This window comes from Delphinus delphis, chromosome 10 (genome assembly GCF_949987515.2).
Source record: "Delphinus delphis chromosome 10, mDelDel1.2, whole genome shotgun sequence".
Taxonomy (NCBI): Eukaryota; Metazoa; Chordata; class Mammalia; order Artiodactyla; family Delphinidae; genus Delphinus; species Delphinus delphis.
Window position 1 is genome coordinate 20305216 of NC_082692.2, and position 23271 is coordinate 20328486.

Genomic DNA, 23271 nt, shown 5'->3' on the forward strand with positions numbered 1-23271 from the left:
CTCAGTAGTTGTGGCTCGCGGACTCTAGAGTGCAGGCTCAGTAGTTGCGGTGCATGGGCTTAGTTGCTTTGCAGCATGTGGGATCTTCCTGGACCAGGGCTTGAACCTGTGTCTGCTGCATTGGCAAGCGGATTCTTAACCACTGCACCACCAGGGAAGTCCTACATTTGATTTTTAAATAAATACAGGCTCTTAGAGAGTCATTGTATTAATTCGTTGAAAAAAATTTCCTCTAAATCTGTAAACGTAGTGCTGAACATGAAGTAGACATTTGGGGAAGACTACGTAATGGTAACATTTACTTGTTATCTAGGTTTGTGTGTGTATCTCTTTAAAATGTCCCTCACTTTATATTCTTTGGAGTAGCAAATAATGCTTTTCATGTAGTTGGCACTTAATAAAAAGCAAAATTAATGTAATCATGAACGACTTATTACTCCTCTCCCCTACTGGCATCTTAAAGAAAAGTTGGACACACTTTTCACACATTTTTAAAAAAACTTTTATTACAGTAATTATGCCCAATGGGTAAATGAAAGCCCTGCTTTACATCCTGGCTTTGGTAAATTACTTTTCTGGATGCTCTGAGGTAGCCCTGGAACGGTAATGATACCACGGATTATTTCTGGAAATTAGAATAATCTTTGCAAAAACATGTCTGAGTAATCACTTTTTATCATGACGACACAGAATAAGATCAGTTCCTCTGGTTGTATATTGTAAGGCGAAGAATTATACTGATAAGGGGTCACCATTTTGAAAATCACCACTGTCAGCATAATATAAATTGCAGGCATTGGGTCCCTTGGAATTAATTTTCCTCTCCCCTCATCAATCTGTGGGACACATTAGAAGCCCAGGAATAGTGTGAAAGCAACATTATAGACCCAGTGGGATCAAGCAGCACAGAAGAATTATAACAGCCTTAAATGCTGGGTGACTTGGTGGTTTTTCCAAGTCAGTTTTTCTAAAGGCTACTTCACTGGAGAACTTTTGCTATATTTTATACTGTTCCCATAATGGTTAATCCACTTGGGTATTTATGATCTGATAAATCAAAGAACTATAATACTTTTATGTGGTATTCTAAGAAAAGAAACTGCTTTGACATTTGTATGCATGACACAAAATGATTTCTCTCTCTCTCTTTTTAAAATAATATAAAAGGATTTAAATAGACCCTAGATTATAATGACATTTAAATATCACTTTTTAATGTCCAAATAATTTTAAGGTCAGGAGCCACCTTAAATTACTTTTGGAATAAGGCAGGATATAAGTAAATATAAAACATTAATAGATAAAAATTTAAAAGAAAAAATTATGCACAATTCTACCAGGGCACAACTCTTCATTTTTCATAGTCCCCTCAAGACTTTTGCTACATAGCTTACCTATTTCAATTGTTGTAATCTTTATTAAACATTTTAATTATGCATTTTCATTTAACATTATATCATAAGAATTTAAAATATTTTGACAGATGTAAGTTTATAACTACGTACTTTTTGTAAACATGAGGTTTATTAACATGAGACCATTAATTACTGAAGTCTTTCTTATTACCTTACCCTAGTTTAGAGATTACTAGTAGGAACATCGTAATACCTAACGATTATCAAGTGGTTATTCAGCCTCCCTTTTAAAGTACATGACATCTTTAATCTAATTTTCTTATCTACAAAAAGGGAATAATAATAATTAACAGTTTTATAATGAAATACACGTAAAGGGCTTAGCTCAGTAAAGAAAGCCTCATCGTCATCATCACCATTGTTGCTACTACTCAGTCTTTAGTGTGTGATTTTGGATATCCCTTTCTTGGGAAGTCCTTTTGGTTTTCCCAGGATTGGGTGAGATACGCCTCTGTATGCCCATAGCACTACCAAAAATGGCCTTTCTAGTTTTCTATTTCTATATTTCTATTTTTCTATCATAATTGTGTATTTCCTTCTTGTCTGATTGCCTTCCGGAGGGTACACTCTTGAAGGCAGAGACCTTGTCCTCTATGTTGTATTCCCAGGACCTTCATCGTGAGGGTGTGTAGTAGTAGATGTTGAGTCATAGTTTGTTGAATGAATGATTTATTTAACAAAAACTTTGCATCTGCATAGATTTATGACAGTGAAGTGAGATTATTTTTAGACCTATGACATGGTCAAACAATATTTTCTCTTATAGTCCACTGATGTCTGTGAACAGATCTTGAGGGTGGTGAGTAGGTCCAATCGACTGGAAGAACTGGTGTTGGAAAACGCCGGACTTAGAACGTGAGTATTTCCTGAATACATGAATGTGTTGCTTTAAAACATTTTGCCATTTCCTCTAAAATTAATGTATAGTTTTGAGAAAAACGTTAGGCTACTCACATATAGAGTATAGTGTATTCCTTTCTTTAAAAAAGTCCCTGTGATCCCCATCATTATCATGAAGGTCAAGGATTTTCTAACATCTTTTGCGGTTGTGTCACATGGTATTTCTGAGGGTACATAAGTATAGTGGTTAAGAGCATGGACCCTTGAGCCAGATGCCTGATGGCTTTGGGCAAATTGTTTCAGTTCTCTGTGCCTCAGTGTCTTCATCTTTAAGGTGGAGATAATAATAATGCCTCCTTTATAGAATATGGTAGTGAGGATAAATGAATTAATACTTGGGAAGTGTTTAGAAAAGTATCTTTCATATTATAGATGCTATGCGTTAGCTTTTGCTAGTATCATTAATGGTAGTCATAGTAATAACACATTTCATAGGATGTTACTGCTTTGTTTTGAGCTGTTTTAGCCATTTCTCTCCCTTTTCAAATTCACACTTAAATAATCTTCATCTAGTGGTTCAGTAACCAATACCCAAGCCTTACCAGGGGCAGGCGAGTTTGAATCTGCTGGAGTAAAGACTTTACTGCTACATGAGGAGGGTTGACGGTTTCATAATCATAGCGCTTAGTGCGTTATTTTACGTTAAACACACCTGAAATAGTGATTTTGACTTTTGTTAAAATATAGTGCTAGCGACTGTAGCCTTTAAATTCAATGATTAGGGCAGTCAGTTTTGCGTTCATGATTATTGCATGAAATTAGAACTGATACAGTGAATAGCCTACTGTACTTTTCATGAAAAGCAGGTTCAGTTCAGGATTTGTTTTTTAAGTCATGAAGGAGCCAAATAGTACTACTAATAGCATCCTGCAGTGTGTCTTTAAAGGGGCAATTATATATTTTCTTTTTTCTTTTGAATGAGATTTTGACTGATCAAGATGAACCATATTCTAGCTATGGCTTTACAGACTCTAATGAGGTTATGAACTAGGGTAAATAGATTGGTTCTTAACAAATATATGATATATAGGTTAATATTGTAAAGAATGCTTTTCTCTTTTTAGATTTCACCCTAGCTATTCTAGCTTTAACTTTTTTATTTGAGCAGTTTTACACTTTGTGTTATTTCATCTGACTGTTTTGTTTACTTGCAGAGATTTTGCACAAAAGCTGGCCAGTGCTCTAGCACATAATCCCAACTCAGGACTCCATACCATTAACCTTGCTGGCAACCCACTGGAGGATCGAGGTACCGTAACATCTACGTGACCATTGATGCCAGAACTGTAAGAGGATTAGGGAGTTTTAATTGAGCCGTGCCTGGAGAATAGTGTCAAGCTTAGTTGTAATTATGGTATAAATGCTGCTGATGCTCTTGTTGGCTTCTAATTCTTTCCACCCTTTTGTGAAAATACTCGTGCTACAATTTTATCAGCTGATAAGCCATTCTTGAAGTGACACAGATGGAAAGGAGGATATTATTTTTATTTATTATTTTTATTGAAGTCTAGTTGATTTACAATGTTGCGTTAATTTCTGCTGTACAACCAAGTGATTCAGTTATACACATATATACATTCTCTTTTATATTCTTTTCCGTTATGGTTTATCCCAGGATAGTGAATATAGTTCCCCGTGCTATACAGTAGGACCATGTTGTCTATCCATTCCAGATGAAATAGTTTGCATCTACTAACCCCAGACTCCCAGTCCATCCCTCTCCCCGACCTCCCCTCCCCCTTGGCAACCACATGTCTCTTCTCTATGTCTGTGCGTCTGTTTCTGTTTTGTAGATATGTTCATTTGTGTCATATTTTAGATTCTACGTATAAGTGATACGGTATTTGTCTTTCTCGGAAAGAGGATATTATTTTTAAACTATTGTATTGGTTTTTTATTGCTGGGTAACAAATTACCAGAAACTTGGCCGCTTAAGGTGACACAGATTTATTATGACACAGTGTTTTGGGGTCAGAAGTCTGGGTAGAGGTTAGGTGGGTTCTCAGTGTCATGAGGCAGAAATCAAGTTGTTAGCTGGGGCTGTGATCTTACCTGTGACCTGGGGTCTTCCTCAAGCTCACTGGTTGTTGGCAGAATCAATTTCCTGAGGCTGTAGGACTAGGTCATTATTTTCTTGCTCGCTGCTTGCCCGGGACCACTCCCAACACCTGGAGGCTGTGTTCAGGTCCTTGTCATGTAGTCCCCTCCTCTCACAACATGCCTGTCTGCCTCGCGTTCCAGGCCAGCAGAAGCACATCTCTCTGATGCTCTTTCTTTCAGTCTGCTCACCTGTTTGAGTCAGACCCACCCAAGACAATCTCCTTTTTTTTTTTTTTTTTTTTTTTTTTGCGGTATGTGGGCCTCTCACTGTTGTGGCCTCTCCCATTGCAGAGCACAGGCTTCGGACGCGCAGGCTCAGCGGCCATGGCCATGGGCCCAGCTGCTCCGCGGCATGTGGGATCTTCCCGGGCCGGGGCACGAACCCGCGTCTCCTGCATTGGCAGGCGGACTCCCAACCACTGCGCCACCAGGGAAGCCCCAATCTCCCTTTTGATTAACTCGGAGTTGACTGATTAGTAACCTAATCACATTCATAATATCCCAGCATATTCATTGGTCTGCCCACACACTTGAAGAAATTATAGCGGGTGTGTTTACCAGGGGGCAGGAATCTTGAGGACCATCTTACGATTCTGACCATCACAAATGTTTTTAAATTTTTAACAAGATTTGAATGTAAGAATAGAGAGAAGTTGAAGGACTAGATTTCATGATGAGGCAAAAGAAGTTTTCATTACAAGTGTTTGTGTGAGTAGAGGGAAGAGTCAGTAGGTTTAGAAAGTGAAACTTGAGAGTTTGAATTCACAGTAGGAGAACATTGATGGATGAGGTTTAAGATGAAGTAGCTTTATCTCTAGAGGGAATACTTCATTTTCATTATCTGTTGCAGGTGTTTTCCAGCATTGTTGAATAAGGGCCTTTCATCTTGTGATGTTATATATATATTCGATGAGGATTAATTATTCAACTGAGCTGAAGATACTGATATAGACATTCAGCTCTGCTTTTTTATTCCTGATATTGACATTGGTCTTCATTGAAAAAGATACCCATGTGGTTTCCAAACAAACATTCGAAGAGGAACTTCACAGCTTCTGAAGTAGTGAACCTAAAGGAAGGTTGAGACTGAATTGGAAAACTAGTTCACATGAAAGACACTCTCATAGATATATAGGGCAAAGCTGAAAATAATGGAGACATATCCCTGCAACAGGAGTTTCTCTGGGGTTTAGTCTTTTCTTTAAGAAAAACAACTGTTCTATTAGTCGAATGCCACAAAGAGGTGACTATAACAAAGTGGAAACCATTATAGATCACCTTTTATAGACATGAGGTCTGTTTGGCTTTTGTTTTTAAGATGGAAGGGACTTGAACATTTTTCTCTACTGGCAGGACAAAATCAGTAGTTGTTAAATGCCAGTTGCTAAGGATGTGAAATCCAGAGTGCAGTAAGGGACACTCCTTAGTCATCAGGCAAACACAAATTCAAACCACATTGAGATACCACTTCAGAGCCAATAGTTTGCCTATAATCAACATAAGTGTTAGAGAGGATGTGGGAAATGGGAACTCACGCATTACTGGCGGGAGTGTAAAATGGGGCAGCCTCTTTGGATACTGGTTAACCAGTTGCTTCAAAAGTTAAACACAGGGCTTCCCTGGTGGCGCAGTTGTTGGGAGTCCGCTTGCCGATGCAGGGGACGTGGGTTCGTGCCCTGGTCCGGGAGGATCCCACATGCCGCGGAGCGGCTGGGCCCGCGAGCTGTGGCCGCTGAGCTTGCGCGTCCGGAGCCTGTGCTCCGCAACGGGAGAGACCACAGCAGTGAGAGGCCCGCGTACCGTTAAAAAAAAAAAAAAAAAAAAAAGTTAAACACAGGGGCTTCCCTGGTGGCACAGTGGTTGGGAGTCTGCCTGCTGATGCAGGGAACATGGGTTCGTGCCCCGGTCCGGGAAGATCCCACATGCCGCGGAGCGGCTGGGCCCGTGAGCCATGGCCGCTGAGCCTGCACGTCCGGAGCCTGTGCTCCGCAACAGGAGAGGCCATAGCAGTGAGAGGCCCGCGTACCGCAAAAAAAAAAAAAAAAAAAAAAAAAGTTAAACACAAATTTGCTTGATGACCCAGCAGTTCCACTTCTAGGTGTTACCCAAGAGAAATGAAACGTATGTCCACAAGAAGACTCGTGAATGAATGTTGATAGCAGTGTTATTCATGATCGCCCCAAAGTGGAAACCCAAATGCCCATTACTGGTGAGGGGATAAACAAAATATGGTTTATCTGTACTGTGAAACACTACTCAGTAGCATGAGAGAACGTGGCACTGATCCTGCCTAAGACACGGTTGAACCCCCTGAAACGTTACGCTCAGTTGAAGAAGCCAGACCCCAAAGACCTGTTGTTATTGTTTGGGTTTGGGAGGCAGTGAGGGGCAGAATGAGTCTGAGGCCCTTCATCTTCCTTGTCATGTGCGTCATATGCCCTGAGGTGCAGCCCTACTGGACAACCTTGTCTATTGGACCCTCTCCTTTGGTTTAAACTCCTGCAACAGTGCTTCCTTCATTCTGCTGCATTGTAATTAGATGTGGATGTTTCTCCACCAGCTTAATTCTCTTCCCTACTTCCGTCCATCATTCTTTCCTAACCTTCGAAGACACACTACATCTAGCCTAAGACCTTGTACGTAATCAATAAATATTTTCTTTAAATTTGATTTCATTTAATCGAATTCCCTTTTGTGGTTTTTAAATTGCAGTTGAAAACCATGGTGAAGTTTATAGAGATTTCTTTTGTACAGAGTCAGAGCATGTATTCAGAGATGACATTTGCCTGCCTCTTTGCTCCACTTTCCTACCTGTGTGACCTGATTTTGTGCATCTTTTCACCTACCTGCAGTCTGTTCCCAGGTGTTAGAACCATGAATCCTTCCAAGGATGTTTTCCACAGCTTGATGCGTAGATACCGACTCTTCGGGGTGTTTTCTGCTCACTTACATTCAAGTTTTGACACTCCTGACACGTTTCTGCCCCCTCTGATTCATTCGTCTCTGTGTTTGCCGGTGCCCTGGGACAATTGCCAACACCTGTATTCCCCACCTTTTTTCCTCTTGGGGCTGACCCTCCTGAACACAAATTCTTTACGGGCTTTTTTTTCATCCAGGCTAAATATCTGAAAGTGATTGGTAGCTTTTCTGCTCCTGGATGGAAAGTCCACAAGAAATCCAACTGAGTGTAAAATATTTATAGAAACTTCAAAATAGGGAAAAATGTTCATGACTTTTTTTCTGAGCTTTTCAATGGAAAACAATAAAAAAGCATGGGGGAGGAGTTTGCAATTGAATTGTTCAGTCTTGAGACCGAGCCCAGGACGATTATTTACAAGGAATTGCAAAGAAACACAAGGCAGTTTGGCAGCCTCGAATTCTGAGGAATTTAAGCACCAAGTGGAATTTGATTTTGTACCTGAACCATTCTTTCAGGGACTTATTTGGAAACTCTAGAGAGGAAGTTTGGCTCCTTGCTTTGTGATATGAAAGTTGATGCAGCAAAGCCCTGATAGTTACAGCTCAGCTTCCCTGTCAGGCTCATGTGCAGAGGACAGGCAGCCTTCTGTTGTTAAGGGGCTTGGGGTGGAGGAGGTTGAAGTATGATTTAGTAGGAGGGGTGTAGTGTGTATGGGCAACGTTTCCAATGCTGGATGCCCTGCTTCCGCTCTGCGAGAGCCCCACAGGGCAGTGAATGGACCACACACAGGCAGGAGCTTCTCTTATCCTGTTTGTGGGGCCGGCCCTGCGCCCCAGCTTGCTCTTGGCCTTCTATCCCAGTGTGTTTTCAGATTGTGGGTCAAGACCTGGTAAGCATTAAAAAAAAAAAAAAAGAAATAGAATAGAAAATATCAGAGTGCATTGTTCAGGAAATTTTGGGTTTTAGTTTTCTATTACATGTGTATGTGTTTATTTTGCTATGAGGTTCCTGCATCATGATGACAAATCTCTTTCTTTATGTGGGTCATGGTTGAAAAGGCTTGAAACTCCCTGTTCTAGCTGAACTTCATTAACTAGTTCTGTGGTGAGTCCTCTGGGCTGACCTAGTATCTGAAGCAGGGTGTTTCAGTCATCACCTCGTGACTAATCCTTTGGATCTGATGACTTTTTGGATCAAAGTTGAGTGTTTTGGGGGAATGCAGCTCTTCTCTCTCTGCTCATTTCACACACTTTCCTTCCCTAAATGTCACAAGCTCTGTATTCTGTTCTCCCTAGTTACCCGTCCCAGTTATCCTAGATTTTATGATCTTAGCCTCTTCAGGAATGTCTGTCCTTATTTCCTCCCCTCACTTTGTTCTAAATTGGATTATTTTGTTTAAAGATGATTTAGAATCCTGTCTTGGAGTGTTTTTCTTTTGGAAATGTTGACCTGAAGCACCCAAATATTTTATTTTTTCTCCAGCCATCTGGTGGTGGCTCTGATTTGATTTTCTGGATGAGACAAGATAAATAGATTCTAGAATTGTCCCTTACATTTTGGGGTGCTGTAGATCTTTCATATCTCAGTGTATACCAGTGGATTCTGGAGTCAAAATACATAGGTTCAAATCTGGGCTTCTCTACATCTGAGTTTCCTTGGACTAGTTACCTAACTTCTCTATGCCTCAGATTCCCCATCTCTAAAATAATAATAGCACCTCCTACATAACGGTGTTCTAAGGATTAAATGAGATAATACACATAAAAGCCATAAGAATCGCCTGTCACATACTATGCACTCTCAATAAGTGTTAACTTTTACTACCATATTTGATTCATAAAATAGTTCTGTGAAGTTAAATAGCACAAATGTTATTATTCCCCTTTAGAGATGAGGAAACCACGTTTACATAATTTGGAAAAGTTTGCAGAGTCATACCTAGTACCGACAGACTCTTGTTCAGAATTGCCTTAGTGATCAATCAATCAGCCTCTTATACTGTGGTTGGGATTTTCTGATTTGGCTGTCTAGATTTCCCTTGGAAGTGTAAGGAAATAATTTTGTGTATGCGATTTGGAAAACATTGGCTTTTTCCATAGCACGTCAATGCATTTTCTTAATCACTTTGATATTTAAAGAGGCCAGGTTTCTGTGCGACAGCTACTCAGCAGAAAGTACTTTTGTTTAGAGTCATGATTTCAGCCATATTTAATTGATATTTTTATGGTTATACAGGGTGAAACAGTATTTTAAAAACTGCATAGATTTGGATTTTAGGGCATTCAAAAATTAAGTGTGTTGACAGTTTTTTCCCACTAGTCTTTTATTCCTATATTCCTAGTTCTTGAATCTCTTTTTCTCAGTCTTATTTTTGAAATGGAAATACTCCATCGTGTTTTATTTATTTACTTAGTTTTTTTTTAGTGTTTCTGAACTCTCCAGGGAAGCCATTGGAATTAGTAGAAATCTAAAGATTTTAACTCTCACCTTTGTTCTGATATCTACAGTGTCAAATCTATATGCTTTCTAACAGACAAGAAAGAGGTCTTTTGTTTCCCTGTATCATGTTGCTAGAACTCCATAGCAGGATTTTGTTAAATTATTAATATTATGCTTCCGGTCAACCAGGACCCACCTTAAACCGTTTTTTCCAACCATGTGAATCACACTGATTCCAGAATATCAAAATTTTAGAGTTTTATATGTTATTGTCATAGGCTTTTAAGTACATGCATGATTAATGGGTTAAAACTGCAATGTCAAATTTAATTTCCTGTCTTAGGAAGTTAATTACATCAGATGGCAAATTATAATTCTAAACATTTTATAATTACTTTTTTATTAGTCATAAATATTTCGATAATAGTTTTGTTTTGAAAGGAGAAATAAAAATTCGACCATTTTTTTCTTCTAAATTTGACACATAGTAAAACAAAAATAAATTACAAGAAGGGTTATTCATCCAGTAAAGTCTCCAGATGAAAGCTTTTGGTGATAAATTTCGTTTTAATTCACAGCTCTGAAGGCTAAGTTTTGCTTTATTTGGGGGGCAGAATTGAATAGTTTTGGCCAGAGGTTGAAAACGTCTCTTCTGTCCTTTCTTTGTGGGGAAATGTTTTCTTGGTGATCAGTTTCTTCCATGGCACTGTTGAGTAACTGACTTCAGGAAGTACAAGGCAGGTTAATTTTTTTGTTTTTCCTGAGATTTTGGCTGCCAGGCACCCTCAATTCATTCATGTTGCCAAGACCCCATTTCTGAAGTCTGCCAGAGTGGAGGACCCTTTGTGTAATAATCTGTTACGTTTTTATCAAAAGTGAATTTAGTTTTTTCATTTTCAAAAAACTGAACAGTACTGGCCCCAGTTATGCCTTTCATTCCATTAGCACTTAGCAAGGGTGTTTCTTTAAAGAAGAAATATAATATATTTATGAGTTGTGGATGCCTAGGAAACTAAAACAAAACATTTCATCAAGAAAAAAAGAAGCTAGTAACTTAGTCTGGGATTAGATAAAAAATACTTTAACTGAACAATCTTGTATCTGAGACTTTAGTCCTTTTTACCTTTAATCCTGCTTTCTTTGTTTAAAATAAATGCTCAAACATGACTTTATTCACCTTTATTCTAACTTAGGAGCTTCACGTTTTATTACTTTCATTACTTGAGGGTGTGGTAGTTCTATTTCTAGAGAAAAGTATTGTTGGATTATTTATTCTTTTTTGTCTACCTTCCTTTTTAAAAGGAAGTTTATGATTAAGGAATGAACAGATGGGTGGGTGTCACCAGTAGTGTAAAATAATTGTTCCATTCTGGCCTTGCATTTGGTTGTAGGCATTTACAATTTTATGTGGTGTTCCAGGTGTGTCTGACACAAAAGAAAATATTGAAAGTTTAGAAATTATCATTTTCTCAAAGAACAAAGCAAAACAACTCAAGTCAACCTGAGTGAAACAAACTTGAAGTTTAACTTCGATCTAACAGATATTTTCAGCATGATTTGGGGATATATATATCCATTTTTAAACATTGTCGTAGCATATACTTTGCTGAGTGAAAAAATACGTGAAAGAATTGGTCATGAGTAGTCAGTGATAACTCTTGTCAATATTTAAAATAAGAATCTGGTGTCCTTTCCTCTTCCATACCTAATTTTTTTTAAAGACTTAACTTTTTTAGAGTAGTTTTAGGTTCACAGCACAATTGAGAGAAATGTAGAGAGATTTCATATATTCCCTGGGCCCACACAGGCATAGCCTCCCTTGTTATCAACATCCATCAGCAGAGTTAAGACATTTGTTACGATTGATGACCCTCCATTAATGCATCGTAATCACCCAAAGTCCATAGTTTTCATTAGGGTTCACTCTTGGTGTTTAATGGGTTTGGACAAATGTATAATGACATGCATCCCTCATTATAGTATAGTATCATGCAGAGTATTTTCACTGCCTGAAAAATTCTGTGTTCTACCTGTTTATCCTTCCTCCCCATGCACCCCCATACCCAACCCCTGGCAATCACTGGTCTTTCTACTGTTTCCAGAGTTTTGCCTTTTCCAGAATTTCGTGTAGTTTTCAACTACTATGGGTAAATACCAAGGCGTGTGATTGCTGAATTACATGGTAACAATAAGTTTAGTTTTATAAGGAATCACCAAACTGTCTTCCAAAGCAGCTGTCCCATTTTGCATTCCCACCAGCAATGAGTGAGCGTTCCTCTTGCTCCACATCCTGGAACATTTGATGTTGTCAGTGTTCCAGATTTTGGCCATCCTAATAGGTGTGTAGTAGTATCTCATTGTTGTTTTAATTTGCATTTCCCTGATGACATATGATGTAGAGCATCTTTTCATATGCTTATTTGCCACCTGTATATCTTCTTTGGTGAGATATCTATTAAGATCTTTGGCTCATTTTTTGATTAGGTTGTTTATTTTCTTACTGTGGAGTTTTAAGAGTTCTTGTATATTTTGAATAACAGTCCTTTATCAGATGTGCCTTTTGCAAAGATTTCCTCTCAGTCTCTGGCTTGTCTTCTCATTCTCTTGACATTGTCCTTTGCAGAGCAGAACTTGTTGATTTTTTAAAACTAATTTATATTGGAATATAGTTGATTTACAATGTTGTGTTAGTTTCTGCTGTACAGCAAAGTGCATCAGTTATACATATACATATAGCCACTCTTTTTTAGATTCTTTTCCCATATAGGCCATTATAGAGTGTTGAGTAGTTTCCTGTGACATACAGTAGGTTCTTATTATCTAATTTATATATAGTAGTGCGTCAATCCCAATCTCCCAATTTATCCTTCCCCCCTCCTTGGTAACCAATAGAACTTTTTAACTTTAATGAAGTCCAGCTTATCAATGATTTCTTTCATGGACTGTGCCCTTGCTGTTGTATCTAAAAAGTCATTGCCACCCACAGACATCTAGATTTTCTCCTCTGTTATTTTCCGTACCTAATTTTCTGAAGGAACTTTTTTCATTGAAGTATAATGTACATTGATAAAAGTTTGTAAATCCCGTAATGAATTTTTACAAAGAGGATGCTCTTATGCAACCTCTACAAAGATCAAGAAATAGGACATTACCAGCACTACACAAGCTTCTCTTTTGTTTTGCCCCACCCTTCCCCTCCACCACCCGGAAAAGATAACTACTATTCTGACTTCTGTTATGATAGATTAGCTTTATTTATTCTGGTACCTCACCACTATAGAATTATATAATACATACTCTTTTATATTTGTCTTCTTTTGCTTTTCTTTGTTGAGAGGTTTTTAATAATAGATTTATTATTTTCTTAAATAGAGATTATTTCTTCTTATGTAAATTTTGCCAAGTTGTATTTTTCATGTGGAATTTCTTCTAAAATGATACATTTTTTGATCTGTAGATTTTTTTATACCCTTCAGTTCTATTTGTAGTGTCTGCAGGATCGCTACTAGCATTCTGTTTTCATTTCTGATTTATATAATTTGATTTGATCCTTTTCTTTCTCTCTCTTTTTTATTTTTATTTATTTATTTATTTATTTTGCGGTACACAGGCCTCTCACTGTTGTGGCCTCTCCCGTTGTGGAGCACAGGCTCCGGACGCGCAGGCTCAGTGGCCATGGCTCACGGGCCCAGCCGCTCTGCGGCATGTGGGATCTTCCCAGACCGGGGCACGAACCCGTGGCCCCTGCATCGGCAGGCGGACTCTCAACCACTGCGCCACCAGGGAAGCCCTCTCTCTCTTTTTTAAAGTCTTGCTGGGATTTATTAATTTTATTGGTTTTTTTTTTTGAAGAACAAGCTTTGTTAAATTTACTTATTTTATGACTGCTTTCTGTTTAATGATGTCTTCTCTCTGTTATTTCTTTCCTTCTGTTTATAGGGATGGAGTGAGGATAAATTTGCTGTTTTTTTTTAACACATCTTGAGATGGATACTTTGATAATTAGTTTCCAGCTTTTCTTCTTTATTCACATGTATTTAGGAGTATAGACTTCACTCTAAGGAGGGCTTGAGTTGTATACCCAAAATTTGATGTCATAATTTTTAAAATTTAAATAAAAATTTTAAAAAGATTTCCATTGTGATTTTTTTTCTTGGACTCATTTGTTATGTAGGAATATATTGCTTAAGTTCTAATTATTGGGGGATTTTTCTAACTGTAATTTTTTAAATAATTCCTATCTTAATTCCATAGTAATGGTAGCAGTTAGAGAACATACTAATAGTTTGAAAATATACTCTGTATGATTTCACAGAAGTTAAGGAATATACTGTTTGTTGAGACTTGCTTTATGACTCAGTAGATGGTCACTTTTGGTAAATTTTCCTTGTGTATTTTGAAGAAATATATTCTGTAGTTATTAAGTACAGTGTTTTAAATATATCAAATAGATTTTTTTCAGTATGCTCTTGATATCTTGTATATTTTATAGGTTTTTTGGTCCATTTATCAGCTACTGACATAGATGTGTTTAAAAATCTCCCTCTATTGAGAGTGTGTGTGTGTGTGTGTACACACACACATATATATATATATAATAATACGTGTATTTTCTTTTTTTGCCATTAGATTTACTTTATATATTTTGAGACTGTGATGTTCAGATTGTGCAGATTTAAAATTATTACATCTTCTTCATTAAAGAAATATCTCATTTATCTCTAGTAATACTTCTTAAAATCTAACTTGTTTTATATTATTACAGATAAACTAGCTTTCTTTTGGTTAGATTTGCAGCATATATCTTTTTCCATGCTTTTAGGTTCACTTTGGAATACATGCATTTCTAAGTGTGTCTCTCGAAACCATCTGATATTATTGTTTAGCTAATCCATCTTTGACTTTTAGTCTGAATACTTAGTACATTTATATTTAATGTAATTATTGATTTATTTGTGTGACAATCTACTGTATATCTGTTTTCTCTTTATCACTTTTTTTTGTTGTTCCCTTTTCCTTTTTTTGACTTTTGGATTAATAAAGTTTTCAAAATTTCTCCATCTTTTTCCTCTCTCCCCTCCCACCCCAATACATTTTACAAGAATGTATTGACTAAATATCAGTCCTGTTCCCTCTCTGCAATTAATATTATGGATTAACATTTTCAAATCTCTAGAAATATTTTTAATTAAAAAACCTGTTTAACATTATTTAATCCAGTGATTGTCAAACTTATTTTGGAAATGCTGTGGGAGATAGGTAGGGTCTCTCAGTACCCTACCATCCTTGGGGAAATGCCCATCTAGAAGCTTCATCAAGCTAAATGACTTTTAGGTTATTGCTAGAGTAGTACGTATTAATTGATAAAATTTATATGTAATTTAGGGTTATGTGATAGGGCAGCAGCCAGCACGGTTGTTCCTTATTGGTGCCTGGAGTTTGGGACCATACAGTTAATACTGTTTTAGGATTCTTCCCAAAACATGCCCCCTGGGAAGGTGATAACTCAGATACAGCAGGAGGTTGGTTGAAGGACCTGTTGGAAGAGCATACATTCATCTATTACTTATTTCCTCCCAGAAAAGAGTTCATTACAGTCCTTGGGTGAGTGAGCTGGTTTTCACAGTAGCCCACTCTGGCCATTAAATTTAGAGACCACCGGATTTTTATTACTGTACATTCCTTGGGATTAATTTTATGTTACCAAACGTAGGTTAAAGGTAGTTTAAAACATGCTCTGTTGCTTTGTCTGAGGTTGTTAGCCATAAGCCAATTAAATATTGGAAGTCATCTGCTTAAAGTGAAGCCGTTATCTGAATAGTTAACATCACATTGTTTTTCTTGACAATAATTAAATAGCATGCATCCGTTCACCCAGAAGAGTGATCAGCTCATTAAGACACAGGTTAAAAAGAAAAGAGTCGAAATTATATCACTCTTCCCAAGACTATTTGCATTTGAAATAGCACTATGAGGAAAGGATAATACTTGGTCCAAAGAAAAACATCTCTAATGGTAAAGTTTCGATAATTGCGCTTTTCTCTTACCCTATAGATAGGACTGAAAGTAAAGGAGGCATGATGGTAGATGATTAGAAAACAGTGTCTAACATTAGAAAGAAAAAACGATCACTTTAATTGGAATCAAAGTTAACTTTCAGGCATTGTAAAACAAATGCAATCCTAACAACTTAAAAATTCTAACAATCCCCCTTTTCCCTTTCTTTCTCAGGTGTGTCGTCTTTAAGTATTCAGTTTGCCAAACTCCCAAAGGGATTAAAGCATTTAAATTTATCTAAAACCTCATTGTCACCTAAAGGTACAGTATATCTTATTTACTTAACTGTGTCTATAATATTTCTGCTGCCCCATGGTACCTTACATAGTTAGAATTAATACTTGTTGTGTATCTGCATTTAAAAATGTAGTTGACCCTTGAACAATGTGCTTTGAACTTCCTGGGTCCACTTACATGCATATATTTTTCAACAGTAAATACTACAGTAGTACACGGTCCACAGTTGGTTAAATCTGTGGAAGTGGAGGAACCGTGGATACAGAGAGCTGACGATTAGTTACACGCAGATTAATCCCCACGTTGTTCAGGGGTCATCTGTATGTGTATTATAGTACTCTGGAAGTTTTAAGATAAAGAAGTTACCTGATTGGACTTCTGGTGTTCTAAAGTGAAATGCTTTCAGAGTAGAGAATAATTTTCAGGTATGCCTGTGGTCTCCAACTTTTTAAACTTTGAGTCAGGGAACGCTCACCTGGCTGCTTCCTGCCTCACATTCCTAGAGGTAGCTGGTTGTGTTTTGCTGTTTTTTTGTTTTTGATTTAGCAATGTTTTGTTTGTTTTTATTGAAGTATAATTGACTTACAACACTCTGTTAGGTCCAAGTGCATGAGATAGCGATTCGATATTTCTCTACATGACAAAATGGTCACTACTGGTTGTGTTTTTCTTGGTTCATCCTTGGAAAGACATCAGCCATCCCCACTTCCCCGTTCCCCCTTCCCCTCCAGATGGACTGTCTGCTGCACAGAAAACAGTTGGGCCTAACTGCCCAGTCCCAGTCACCACTGTAGCTCTACCTGCTCTATTTCCTGTCCTGGAAATTGCCTTTCCTTCCCCAGGTTCTTTCCTGACTCCACTCACCATCCTCTCAGTTTTTCAGTTTTGTTCTTATTTTGCTACATCAGCACCGTTACAATAATAATTAAAATCTCCCTGCATACGCCGTGCCTTTGTATACACTTCGTATTCTGCTTGAAAAACTTGTCTTTCATCTTGTATAGGGAAAACCTCCATTCTTGCCTGCCTTCTGTGTTTCTCTTTCCTGTGCATCTCCTTTACTAATCACACAAAACATCTCACTTCTGACACCTCTGGTCACCAGATGTGTGGCAGTTTTTCCCTCACAACAGGCAATTCTCTGTGACACCACCTGGGTGGCCTACAGTTCAGCTCAGTATCTACCTGGAGATGGCACGAGATCCTGCAGGTTAAGGGCTCAGTCCCACAAGAGTGCCATGCCCCCCGACCGCCTTTAGATACCAGTTCACACGCCCAGGTTATCAGAGGTTCCAAAGACCCCCCTCCTTGAGTTTGATTAATCTGCTAGAGTGGTCCACAGAACTCAGGGAAACGCTTACTTACCTTTACTAGTTTATTAAAGGGTATGATAAAGGATACAGATGAACAGCCGGATGAACAGATATTTAGGGCGAGGTCTGGGGGGTCCTGAGCCCAGGAGCTTCTGTTCCTGTGGAGTCGGGGCGTGTCACTCTCCTGGTGTGGATGTGTCCATCAACCTGGAAGCTCTCCGGAACCCATACGTTGGGATGTTCATGGAGGCCGCATCACGTAGGCGTGGTCAGTTATTCACTGCATTTCCAGGCCCTCTCCCTTTTCTGCAGAAGTGTTGATGGGTGGGGGTGGGGCTTCTCAGCATGGCTTGGTCTTCCTGGTGACCAGCCCCCATCCAGGAGCCCACCAGGGTTACCTCATTAGAGCAAAAGATGCTGCTGATGCTCTTACCACCTAAGAATTTACAGGAGTTTAAGGAGACCTGGGTCAGTGTCAGGGTCAAAGACAAATATTAGAACAAGGGATGTTTCTAGTGCTCTTATCACCTAGGAAATTACAAGGGTTTGAGGAGCTCTGTGCCAGGAACGGCCATGGGAGGCAGAGACCCATATATATTTTCTCTTATCTCACACATCTCCAAATATTCTTGGAGAGCTTCAGTTTATTTTATAAAACCCTCGTCTGTGATCATCTCTTCTGAGACGTCTTATTCCTGAGGCCTCAACAGAATCAATTTCTCGTTCCTTTCTAGATCATATCTAACATTATTGTATAAATGTGGTGTCTTCCCTACTTGAAGGGGGCTCTCCTTGCAGCCTCTGTATCTCTCATCTCCGTATCTCCAGCACCTGGCATAGTGCCTGGACCATTGTGGGCGTTCAGTGAAAGTTTCTTGAATTGAATAATTTCCCATTCCTTAACTATATCACTATGTTTTGAGGGCAGTATGTGTAGCAATGGCTGGTTCTCTTGCAGATTGCCTAGGTTTGAATCCTAACTTTTTTGCTTACTATAAATTTGCTTTTACAATCTCTTGGTTGTACCTGCCTCATTTGTAATATGGAAATACGAGCATCTGCTTCATCAGAGGTGTGGGATTAAATGGGTTAATACGCATACAGTGCAGTTTTTGGCACAAAGGGCCGTGCTGTCCCTGCCGCCATCATCTTCTTCCTCTTCCTTCTCCCCTCTCCTCCCTCTCCCTCTCCTCCTCCTCTCCTTCCTCCCTCCCTCCCTCCCTCCCACCCTCCCTCCTCCCCTCCCTCCCTCCCTCCCACCTTCCCTCCCTCCCTCCCGCCCTCCCCTTCCCTCCCTCCTTCCCTCCCTCCCTCCCACCCTCCCTCCTCCCCTCCGTCCCTCCCTCCCACCTTCCCTCCCTCCCTCCCGCCCTCCCCTTCCCTCCCTCCTCCCCCTCCCTCCCTCCCACCCTCCCTCCTCCCCTCCCTCCCTCCCTCCCGCCTTCCCTCCCTCCCTCCTCCCCTCCATCCCTCCCTCCCACCTTCCCTCCCTCCCTCCTCCCCTCCATTCCTCCCTCCCACCTTCCCTCCCTCCCTCCCGCCCTCCCCTTCCCTCCCTCCTCCCCCTCCCTCCCTCCCACCCTCCCTCCTCCCCTCCCTCCCTCCCTCCCTCCCGCCTTCCCTCCCTCCCTCCTCCCCTCTCTCTGTTGTGTGTTTTTATATGCTTTTATTTCGCCTGGGACAACCGCAGTGTCACACCTACAAATCTGGTGAATGACTGCTGCTCCTGGAAGATTCAGTTTCTGTCTCATTTTCTCTTTGAAGCCTCTCAGACAGCCTCCTCTCACCACACCCTGTGGGACTAGATGTTCCCTTCTCTGTGTTCCATAGCACAGGAATTTGTAAATTCCTCAGTTTTAGTGCGTCTCCCATTGTATTTTGGTTGTGTCCTAGCCTGGGAGGTTCTGGATGGTAAGGGCTTTGCCTCATTCATTGCCATGTCCCTGGCACCCAACACACTGGAAGTTCTCACTAAATGTGTCGTGGATGCGTGGGTGAAGCAAAGTGGTCCCGGAATGGTTTTCTGTCCATCTAGTCATACTTTATTCTGACCATACAGTTTCACTGAGTGATTTGAAATTGGGGGTGGTTCCATACGCCCCATGATTTCTTATGTGCACACATTTGTACCCACATGTTTAAGATGAAGGCATAAAAGCAACTTTCCAAAGGGAAACATTTCCCTGGGAGCCAGTGTTTTCTGTCTTGTTGCCTGAAGCCATCTACAGATCTTAAAGCTAAGTGTGTGTGGTCCCTTTTTGTTATCACTCTTCTACCTCAGCAAATTAGTTTCATAAAAACCTTTTTTTTCTGATGATTATCGATGCATTGCATATTTATGGTAAAGATTTAGAAGATACTGAAAAGTATAAACAAGAAAGCAAAAATTACTTGTAATGCCAGTACCAAGCCATTACAAGACTGTCACTGTTGACAACTTGGTACCCATCCTTCCACACTGTTTTCTGCCTGTACATAGTTTATTTATATACATACCTACAAAAAACACTTACATGCATATATGCGATTATACTGTGCTTACTATCGCATAAGCTTCCTCCCCTGCCCCCTGTAGTAAATTGTGATCATTTATGTCAGTAAATACTTGGTCCACTTTCAAAGACTATGCCATAGTTCAGCGTATGCAAAATGTTCCCTAATTTATTTAAATGATCTGTTGTACATTTAGATCATTTAAAATTCTTCAGTAGTGCAAAGAACACTAAAATGACTTCTATATCCAGTTAATGGTCATGTGTTAATTTCTTCTTTAGGATAAATTCCTGTAAGTAGAATTGCTAGATCAGAGTTTGCAAACATTTTTGTTTGTTTGTTTGTTTTGCTGTATGCGGGCCTCTCACTGTTGTGGCCTCTCCCGTTGAGGAGCACAGGCTCCGGACGCGCAGGCTCAGCGGCCATGGCTCACGGGCCCAGCCGCTCCGCGGCATGTGGGATCTTCCCGGATCGGGGCACGAACCCGTGTCCCCTGTATTGGCAGGCGGACTCTCAACCACTGCACCACCGGGGAAGCCCAAGAGTTTGCAAACATTTTTAAAAGCTTTTTCTGATATTTATTGTTGAGTTGTCCTCCAAGTATTTCATATAACCCTCTTTACACTCTCACTGTCAGTAGATATTGTTCTCTTTTTTAATTGTTTATCAAGCATATGAACAAAAGTATTCTGATATTTTAATTTTAGTTTCTTCAGTTATTGCTTAAGTAGCTTTTCCTGCCTTGTTCCTTAGTCACTTGTATTTCTTTTGGAGGAAATTGCTAGTCCCCCCTCCTCTGTTACTGTTCTGTTTAGAGTGTCAATTTTTTTCTTTATTCATTTGAATTCTCCACACATTAAAATGTTAATCATTTATTATGTGCTTCATAAGTCTAACTCTTTTTTTAGGTAGAGGTTTTTTTGTTTTTAAACTTGATTATATTTATTTAACTTATTTGTTAATTACTATAAGACAGATAGAGGGTTGCTGTGATCATTGATCCTTCTGAGGGCAGGTTTGGCTTCTGAGGCACCTGAGTGCCACCCACTCACTGATGCCCTGTCCCTTCCAGTGTGATGAGAGTGGGCAGAGTCCCTAGGCAGAGCTGGGTTCCTCAACTTCCTTGTGAATCAGGACAGCTCCCCATGCCCTATACCCTTCACAAATAAAGATCAACACCTTTATCTCTTCTCTGCAATAAAATGTGTTTGAGAATTAATATTGTTTTATAACGTGACCCAAAGAATTTTAAGTTGCCCTTCCTAAGATGTATATCTTGAAATGTTGTTTTTTTAAAAAATTGATTTCTTAAAGGTTTTCAGTATTCTTGCAGACTGTCACAAAGGATCTGAAAGGTTTTGCAGGTTCAGAATAACTCAGATTAAATGGCAGTTTTAAGCTTTTGCTGAATTTGACTCACATTTGTATTTTTGTTCCACGAAAACATTTATATTCATGGCTCATAATTCAAGACAGATTTTTTTTTTTTAATCTGCCCATGACATCCACACTGTCTCCAAATATCCTTTCTCTTCCTCAGATGTTAGCTAAGTGATAGTTTTCTGGATTTCTAGTAAATGTCCTGCTGGTTGCCAGATTATGTCAATGCAGAGCCATCTGGTACCACCTTTCTCCAGCTGTAAACACTCCAATAATAAATATGAAGAATGGTCAAAATCACTAGACAACCAGAATCGACAATAGCATGAAAATCTGTGCCTAGTTTGGGTTGGAAGAGCCCTGATTTTTTCCATCCTACATTTTTGTGATTTCCTGCTATTAGTGTGTTATTAACACAGGCCTCACGTGGATGTAGGCTCCAGAGGTGGGGGAGGAAATCCTTCATTCTGTTTCAGTAGCTTGAAGCTGATCATGATAACATGATTCTCTCCCAGTTCTATTCAAATGTTGGCCAACTGCCAAGCGCCCACGCTTGGCAAGGAGCGTTTTGCTGTCAAGGCTAATTTCACCTTCTAATTTCGGAATTTATTTATTGAGTTTTGTTATACCCCACTAGGGACATAATTTTAAAAATGATTTTCTTGATGAGAGTCTGATATTTTCCACAGGTTTTGGACTCGATTATTCCATTTCAGAATGCATTGATACTACCAATAACAGGACAAACTGAAGGGAGTTGGTCATTTAAACAATCCTAGAAGTTTCCTCCAGAAATTAACCTTTTCTGTGGGCCATTGCGAGTTCCTTTTATCTAACACAATTCATCAAATCTCTGCCTCCTTCACTGCAAAGCTCTTGTCTCTTACCTCTTTGATAGTATTGACGTCGCTAGATTATGATTATTCAACTGTCTGGGTCTCCCACTGGACTGGCTTTGAGAGGGTAAAAAGGTATCCCCTGGGTCTCAGAAGCCCACGCCTTGGTATACAGTAGGCCTTAAATAAAGATTTGTTGTATTGAATAAATACTCGTGTAGCACTGGCTTTTCATCCTGGAATTTATTTAGCTTCTTTCGTGGTGGTCTTTGAACTTTTTGAGGGCAAAGAATGGGTCTTATTTACACATATCTCCCGAATCCCCAGCATTTGATAAACACGTTATGAGCGCTTAATACATGTTGAGTTGATGGCCAAGAAATTCTTCCATGTACTTAAGTAAAACATTTTCCCCTCTCTGCCTCTGAGTCTTCTCTCTACAAACCCAAATGGACACTCACCATCAAGAAATGGCTCAGTAGCCTTTATTGGACACACACTGGAGTTGGTTCTCTGTAACTCTCCAAAGCTGAAGGATGAGGTAGTAACCCCTCCATGAGTGCCATGCACCAAACATTCTAAACGTGGAGCAGAGTACTTGTAACCCTCAGCTTTTTTTTTTTCTTGGAGTGCCTCCTTGGGTCCTGCAGCCGTGACCAGTTCTGGCCTGACCCTCGCCCCTTATCCTGATGAAAGGCTCTGTCCATGTGCAGGCAAAAACCCCGTTCCCTGTTTCCCTTTCGGGTGGTTAAGATAGGCTGGGATTTTCACGAAGAATTTTACTGAAAAACAAGAAAAACAGAACGATTTATGAAAGTATACCCACCTTAGAAATAGCCGTATTTCCAAAATACACGATTTAGAACCATGGACTTTCAGTAGAAACATGAAGAGCTTTGCAGTATCCATATCCCAGTTATCTGAAGAATAATCATCAGTGATAATTGTGCGTATTGACCTCTTTGAATCCCAGGGAGGGACCAGCCTCTTCTGGGCTCCCATTTTGAAGTGACCTGATGAAAATCTACCCACCACAAGTTCCTGACTAACAGGCCTGTTTCAATTCCTGTTACCCACAGATAGTAGACCATACCTCTCTCTGCACAGAATAATCTTACCCTCCTCCTGTGTTCATTCTTTGTTTTTTGAGGTGGTATTATCAGTTTATTTCAGTTGACTTG

General features: G+C 39.5%; 1 protein-coding gene across 1 annotated transcript in view; it reads left to right on the forward strand.

Moving 5' to 3' along the window:
• The window catches only part of CARMIL1 (capping protein regulator and myosin 1 linker 1), a 321444-nt gene that overhangs the window by 175496 nt on the left and 122677 nt on the right, over positions 1 to 23271 (forward strand). The window contains exons 9-11 of the mRNA XM_060023517.2: positions 2182 to 2270; positions 3470 to 3564; positions 16006 to 16092. Coding sequence (XP_059879500.1) covers positions 2182 to 2270; positions 3470 to 3564; positions 16006 to 16092 — 271 coding nt within the window. The remainder of the gene's footprint in view (positions 1 to 2181; positions 2271 to 3469; positions 3565 to 16005; positions 16093 to 23271) is intronic.